The 8,152-nt window shown below is 44.5% G+C and overlaps 1 protein-coding gene across 1 annotated transcript; it reads left to right on the forward strand.

Moving 5' to 3' along the window:
* The first annotated feature begins 4,892 nt into the window (after nucleotides 1-4,892).
* Nucleotides 4,893-7,388, forward strand: LOC128406090 (U6 snRNA-associated Sm-like protein LSm3). Its single transcript, XM_053373133.1, has 2 exons — nucleotides 4,893-5,134; nucleotides 7,322-7,388. The coding sequence occupies exons 1-2, from the start codon at nucleotides 4,893-4,895 to the stop codon at nucleotides 7,386-7,388; spliced, it is 309 nt and encodes a 102-aa protein (XP_053229108.1).
* Nucleotides 7,389-8,152: the final 764 nt, after the last annotated feature.

Here is an 8,152-nt window from a genome sequence, read left to right on the forward strand (position 1 = left end):
AGGGTACCTACGTGATTTGTTAAATATTCCTTTTTTCCAGATAGATCTTATATCTGTAGCACCCCTAAATGCCACGCCCTGGCCAAGGAAATTTATGCTCTCCTTCCAGTCTGCAAGGATCCCACATCTTCTTGCAAGACAAAAAGACCAGCTGGCACCCTGGGAGATTGTAACAACAAGAGTCTTTAAAGACACGAGTGTTAAACCTCTTTTTGCCAACATCTTAACTGGCAATGAACGCTCGTTTCCCTCTTCTGTTCCTATAATAACGGGAAAAACACCTAGCCGGGTATCCCCTGTTCCACCTGCGACCCCAAGTGCCCATCTAGCTACGTTGAGGAATGATCCAATTGCAAGCGGAGATTGGAATATCCCTGAAGAGAGAAATCTTATCTCCTCTTATGGAAAACTCCCTTCAGAAGAACAGCAGGCTATTCTCAATAGATTGGATCTACTCAAACAAAGACTCCTATCACAAGGGGACCCCTCTATACCGATGAGAGAGGAGAGCAGGCGCTCCACGTCCCACACGGCATCTCCATCAAATGCCTTGATAATTTCTCAACCTGCTACCTTGTTACCCCCTACTGATCTGAATCAGCAGTCACCTGTTGACCAACAGCACCATTCTACCGTGGAGGAAGTCGATAAACTCAATACTCCCGTCTCAGACCTTATGCCCAATCAAAATATGGAAGTTGATGACTCCTTTGCCTCCATGCCTGAGCTAGAATCTACCCTGTCTGAAGATCACCAGGAAATGACTATGCATGCACCATCCTCACGTTCATGTCCCTTAATACATCTGCGTGATAATTCTTCTCCATCTGCGCAGCAACTACAAGTGATGGCTGGAACACCTCTGAGCGCTACCCTGGTTAAGACTGATAACTCTGACGGATCTACCAGTGTAGCCCATCAAAGACTTGTTACTACTCACCTCAATGAACTGCATCCGACCTCACCAACTTTGCCTGATTCTTCCTTCCCGGCAAAGCCCTTCCTGTCTGTTAATGTTACCAAATCATCGATACAATTAACACAGAAGAAGACCTTATCCGCACAAACTAAAATTACCGATTTCCTTATGGGTCCTCGTTCTACCCCCAAGAACCCATTAAACAACTCAAAGTGACAATTACCGGGACAGCACAAGGACCCGACATTATCAATACTTAGCTGGAACATTGCTGGTTGGAGAACCAAAAAATCAGACCCCGAATTCAGGAAGTACATAAATTCATTTAAAATCATTCTATTCCAAGAAACATGGGATGAGGAAGAGATTACCATAGACGGCTTTGATCTTCTAACACTTCCGGCCTCCCCTTCTTTGAAAGGTGGACGCCCCAAAGGGGGTCTTTTGATTGGGATCTCACTCCAACTTCGCGCCAAATTCACTCTGGTACGGGCTTCCCCGCCTTTTGCTCTATCTGGACTGATCACAGAAGGGAAGTCCTCATTACTAATTACTAATGTTTATCTCCCCCCCCGAAGGCTCAGCGCCTGATCTTGATTGGAGATGGGAATCATTTGAAAATCACCTACTGTCATGTCATACCAAATGCCCTAACTCGTACTCCTTAATTGGGGGAGACTTTAATGCTCGTATTGCCACAAATTGGGACCTACTAACCAAGTCCAAATGGTGGACTCCCCCATGTTTGGACAATTTTGACTTGGAACATGCCAGAATTAGAACTTCAAAGGACAACAGAGTAAACAAAGCAGGAGTGACCCTTTACCAAATGGCCATTCGCCTGAATCTAGTATTTTTGAACGGCACCTTCCCCCCCGATATACCGGGGGAGTTCACTCACCTGGGACTAACATCTAACAGTGTTATCGATTACTTCTTGATCTCCGCAAATCTGGCCGTTAATGTACTTTCCTTCCAAGTTGAAAACCAACATTTCAGTGATCACCTCCCAATAGTGACCACTTTGTCATTGTTCCGGTGCCAGAACGACAATAAACACTCAGTCCTTCTGGAAACCTCATCATCGATCAAAATAAGAGGGATCAAATGGTCGGAGGCTGTGGCCCAAAAATACCAGGTCTTTTTCCATAGGGAAATCACTGCCTACTTACCTCAAATAACTACTGATTTACAAGATTCCAATTCGGTTTTGAAACTTTTTAACCTTCTTATAACAAACCTTACCACTTTTTTTACATCACCTCCTCAAAAGGCGAAAGTGGCGTATTGCAGTGCTGGGGCCCCTTGGTTTAACACCTCTTGCAAACAAGCAAGATCCCTTCTTCGTTCCATCTATAATGAATACAAAAACTCTAATGCCCAGGCTCTACCATCCTCTTATTTACAAGCCAAAAGAGCATACAAACAGACTTTAAAGCTGGCCAAACGCGAGTGGCATCAAAAGCGTTGGCGAGCCTTGATTGCGGCCTCGAGATCCCGCAGACCACAGGAATTTTGGGCTCTGATAAACAAAAGAGGAAGGAAGTACCCACTGACGATTATCCCTGCGCCCACATGGGAACAATTCTTGAGTAAATATTTCTCCTTGGCAGAGGAATCCAACTCACCCACGGAATTCCGAGCCGACCATCTACCTTTGTGGCCCTCCACCGACCCAGACCTGATAATGGACTTGATATTAGATCTGAAAACGGGCAAAGCCCCCGGGCCGGATCTAGTCCCTGCTGAGGCTATTGTTGCGCAACCGAGGTGGTGGGCTGAAATTCTGGCCAAAGTCTTTGATGCAATTAATTCTACGGGGCTTATCCCTAGGTCATGGAAGGAGGCCGTGATCGTGCCAGTCCATAAAAAGGGTCCCCCTGCTCACCCAGAGAACTATCGGAACATCAGCCTTTTGTCTATCATCGGGAAAATCTATGCAAAATTTTTGCTGTCTAAGTTGTCCCATTGGGCAAACGACTCAAATTTGATTGGCTATGAGCAAGCGGGCTTTAGGAACAATTATTCGACCTCTGACCATATGTATCATCTTGCCAGAAAATATTCTGCCCCGAGTCGGGGACGCCTATGTGTCGCTTTTATAGACCTAAAGGCTGCCTTCGACAGTATCCCAAGAAACTGCCTATGGAAGAAATTAGAGAGATGGGGCATAGATAGAAGGCTGTTATGGCTTATAACCCAATTACACCATGGGTCGTCGGCTAGAGTGAGACTCACACCGGCGGGAAACCTATCCAACGAGGTCCCAATAAATAGAGGTGTGCGCCAAGGCTGCATTTTGGCCCCACTCCTCTTCAACTTGTTTATTAGCGATATGAAGCTCTTTCTGAATGAGTCTCAAGCCAACATTCATGCCCCCCGCCTAGCTGATTTTCGCTGCCCTCTGCTCCTATATGCCGATGATGCAGCGATCCTTTCCTACTCTAGAGTTGGTTTATGCAGAGCTCTAAAGATTTTTGCGGCTTATTGCAAACTTAACCATCTGACAATTAATCATGGGAAATCTAAAGTCCTGGTCTTTTCCAGGTCTCGGAAAACTTACAGCTGGAAGTTAGATGGAGTCCAATTAGAACAGGTTTTCAAATTTAAATACCTGGGAGTCTTTTTTCATTACAATCTAAGCTGGAAGCCACAGATACAGTATTTACTAAACAAAGGGAAAACAATACTTTATACTCTACTCCAATTTTTTGCGGCCGACGGAGCCTCTCACATCCCTTCTGCATTGAAGGTATACCACGCAAAAGTGGTCTCCACCCTCTGTTATGCTGCCCCGCTCTGGGCCCCAGAGTCCAATTTAACATCGCTGGGGACATTGCAGAATCAGTTTCTCCGTCGCCTTCTGAAACTCCCCATGTGTGTGAGCAACGCAGCCATACGCCTGGAGTTAAGGATTGCATCATTGGAGACTGTCATCTGGAAGCGAGTCTTTGGCTATTGGCTGTCCAGCTGGCATAGGCTTCCCGACCATTACCTTTTTCAGTGCCTCTGGCGGGACGTCTTTGTCAACCCGTGGGTAGGAAAAATCCATGCCAAACTTCTGAGCATCGGAATTTCCCCAGCGGACTCCTTAAAGATGAACTTACGCTCAGCCAAAAGCCTTATTGAGCAAAGATTAGCGGACATTGAAAATCAACACAACCTCGCCAGGGGTGGGGGTGTCTGCTCCCCCAGGTATCACGGAATAACCCCACCACTTGGCCTTCCATCATACATGTCATCTCTTTCATCAGTACCACACCGACTTGCATTTATTCGGGCAAGGTTCAATGTCCTTCAATCGAACCAGCTGAGTCACAGATTTTCCAAGGGTTTGGTGTCTCCGCTATGCGTGTGTGACGGGGAAACTGTTGAATCTCTTTCACATTTAATGTTCAACTGTCCCCTACATAGCATAGCCAGGACTAAATTCCTGGGTCCTGCTTTACTGCGCTTGGTTGGCAGGCCTGTTGAGTCACACGCCGCACTGCTTTTGCAGGATACAGATCCTTCTGTAACTCTGCAGGTGGCGAGATTCCTGAATGCGGTTATCTCACACTCAAAAACCACCAGAAAACAACAACAACATCCAAACTAATCGGACTGTTATGATGAGAGTGCATGTCGGATTTCGTCTTCAGTTTTCCTTTTTCTGTGATCCGTCCCTTGGAGCTCCCCTGGCCCCAAGCTGTCATTTGGCTCTGCTCAATGACCCACCCTTGCATCGTGGTGTTCACCTTCTGTTGTCGGATATATCGGTTTTTATGTCTCTGTGTTTTTATGTTTGTACATATTTTATGGGCTAATAGCCGTAAATAAAAATTAAAAAAATTAAAGTAACTGGGAAGACACAGCGGGCCCTCTGGGGGTGTTGCCAAAATCTCTCCTCCCTCCCTCTCACTTCCAACACTCAGCCTAGAACCACAGAATTCTGGCCTCACCTCCAAAAAAGCATTGGAGGGGCTTTGAAAAAATGGCGGACGAGGTGGAGCAGCAACAAACCACAAATACTGTAGAAGAGCCCTTGGATCTCATCAAGCTTAGTCTTGATGAACGAATTGATGAAAAAATGAGAAATGACCGAAAACATCGAGGTAGATTATTTGATTGTTACCAGCACTTAAATAAGATTTTGGGTGATGTTGAGGAGACTGTGACAACAATAGAAATGGATGAAGAAACCTATGAAGAGATTTATAAATCTACCAAAAGGAATACAGTGGTACCTCGGGTTAAGGACTTAATTCGTTCCGGAGGTCCGTTCTTAACCTGAAACTGTTCTTTTTTAAAAATAATAATAATATTTATTAAGATTTTTCCATTATAATACATCAAAAAATCAAAAAACAAAAAACAAAAAACAAAAACAACAACGAAACAAATAAATTTAAAAACACATAAAATTCAAAGTCCTTATTTTCAATGACATATTTCCCTGACTTCCCCACCCCTCCCCCTCTTGTATTCCAGTTCAAATTGTTGGTTCAACAAGTTCTTGTCCCCAATTTTTAACCTTTTTATATTTCATTCATTTTAGAAAAACCAATTTTAACTTATAAACATCAATAATTATACATCTGTGCTTATTCTTAAAGCCTTTTTCTAAAGTCGACCTAAATTCCCTTCCACGATTTCCTCAATTCTCATACAAATAACAAAACAAAATAAAAGCAAAACAAGTTATAATTGTGCACCCTTTGGATTCCCAAACTCCACCCCCCCCTTTCCCGGTTCCAATCCCCAATAATCGTCCATCAGTCAATCTACTCTCAGCCTGGGGATCTCATGTCCGAGGCTCTTAATTCTCTCTCAATTCCTCTCTGCCGGCTTTTTGGATAGTCCTTAGTATTAAACACCAAATCTCGGAGAAGCTCTAGTCCAATAAAGTCCATATTTTTTCCAACCAGACCTCCATACTTAAAAGTGGAGCCTAAGTCTTGTTTCTTACTCCTTTTAAGTCCAAATGTCCCGAAAGCTCCAACTTCCACCTTAATCAGATTTGTAATCCTTAGGTCTTCAGATCTCCACACAAGAAGATCTCTCCATTCTTAAGTCTCCAATTCAAACCAAATTTTCACCATTGAGTTCTTATTTTCCTTTGCAGCCATCATGCCAGGCCTCTGGCTCTCCTTTATCATCTGTAAAATTACAGCTCCTCCTTCCTTTTTCTCAGGAACAACATATATCTCTTTCTTCACACTTTCAAAGCTCTCAAATTTCTCTTCTTGTTCAGCTGCATGAGCTTCCTGAGTCAATTCCTTGTCAGAGTCAATGAATTTGTTTACTGTTAAGTTCAGAGTTGTAACATTTGTAGCCAAAACATCAATTTGGCCTTGTAACTTTCCCAAGAGAACAAAGACTCTGTCCAGTTCAGCTTGAATTTCCCCTCCTTCAGCCATTCTTGTAATGTCCCAAAACCCCCTCTAGAGGGATTTTGGTTACTTAGTGTTCTTTCCAGTTCAAATCCAAAAATCAAATTAGTTTGTATCAGTTCTTCCTTGTTTTCAACAAAATATAGTCAAATTGTAACAAGTATAGCCAGCAGAAGCAACAGAAACAAAGTTCTCTTTTTCCGTCTGACAGCTAATTTGACAGCTGTCAAACTCTTCCAATACCTTCAACAGGCTCTCTCGCGGATCACTCCCGGGTCCGGGGGGGTGGCACTTCAGCTCCCAAAATTAGCTCTTATCCTCCAGTAAGTTTTCTTCTAGTGCCAAATCGTGAAATTAATGTCTTTTGCCAAATGATAAAAGAAAAAATTCTCTCGACCTTAGTTAGCAGGTCCTTGCTTTAGATTATTTACAGGAGGAGGAGGCTGACTTCCTGTTTACACCTCCCCCGATCGTACCTAATTCACCGAAAAATTTTCTTTAAAAATCCAATTTCCGTACTACTCACGGGTTGTTATTTTGAAGTCCAAATCACAAGAAGAAGTCAGCGCTCTCCGGCCATGGCAGCACGGCTTCACTCCACAGGAGAAGCAGACGACTCACAGCACCGCGCCGCTCACCCCGTCCCCCGTTCTGGAGCCTTTAAAAAGGCTCCTTCGCAGGTCGGGGGGCGCAAATGGTGCCCGCCGAGTCACCAGGTTCACAGGCTTCTCCGCCTGTGATTTTTAAGGGTCTCCGCGTTGCCGCAGCGGTACGACCCTGATCCTGTGGAGCCGATTCCCTCCGGAGCTCGGAGGGAATCCACCATTAGCCGTTGGCGCTAACCCAGAAGTCCAACCTGAAACTGTTCTTAACCTGCAGCACCACTTTAGCTAATGGGGCCTCCTGCTGTCGCCGCACTGCCAGAGCACGATTTTTGTTCTCATCCTGAAGCAAAATTCTTAACCCGAGGTACAATTTCTGGGTTAGCGGAATCTGTAACCTGAAACGTATGTAACCCGAGGTACCACTGTATTCCGATGCTGTTTGTCCGAGGAGATGGAGTTGTACTTGTAGCTCCTCCACTGTGGGTTGGCTGAAACCATGAAGAAAATGTTGGACCTCTGGACACTGTCTTCTGATACCCTTAAACATTAAGATTCTGCCCTTAATTCTGAAAGACCATCCAAACCTGATTTTTTGTGAAGGCGTAAGATCATTTGGCATATAAGTTGATATAAGGGTCTCCCCCCGAAATAACTTAAGTGCAGGTGTCTTTATGTGTCAGATCAGTGGATATAACCATTTTAGTTGCTCTTGCGGCCGCTGATCTTTTTAAAGAAATAAATCTGTTTGGGGTTTTTTTGTATGTATGTGTTTATAAGCACTTTTCCCATTAAGGCGGGGGGGAGGGCATTGTGTGGGATGTGAAACACAAAAGCAGTCAAGTACAACATTCCTAGAGTGAACATGTTTACACATGGGGAGGAATGTTTGTTCAGCCAGCAGGTAAACTTCCTGTTTCCTTCTGGGCTGGGACAGACTTCCTTTGCATGTGACTAGAGGTGGGTGTTTCCTCACCTGAGCAGGTAATGACAAAAGCATAGGGCAGGGCAGCCATCTCTCTCCTTTTGACTACATGCATCGAAGAAGAAGCATTTGCTTAGCCAAAGATACCCTCTTGGCTTCCAGCCAAGAAATGACAAAGGGACTGTCTTCTTATGAGATAGTTTCCAGGTATATGCTACTTTTCTAAGCTAAGTCTGCCTTGTGGAATCCTATTGTGAACAGAATGCCCCCCTTCTCCACTGGTGTTACGCTGATTTTCTTCCCCCGTAGATGGGCTGCCTCTCTCCCTACTAGG

Source organism: Podarcis raffonei, chromosome W (genome assembly GCF_027172205.1).
Source record: "Podarcis raffonei isolate rPodRaf1 chromosome W, rPodRaf1.pri, whole genome shotgun sequence".
NCBI lineage: Eukaryota > Metazoa > Chordata > Lepidosauria > Squamata > Lacertidae > Podarcis > Podarcis raffonei.

Coding starts and splice junctions, on each gene's coding strand:
- LOC128406090 (XM_053373133.1), top strand. CDS start 4,893: ATGGCGGACGAGGTGGAGCAGCAACAAACCACAAATACTGTAGAAGAG. Junction 5,135..7,321: donor TATAAATCTACCAAAAGGAA/TACAGTGGTACC, acceptor GAGGTACCACTG/TATTCCGATGCTGTTTGTCC.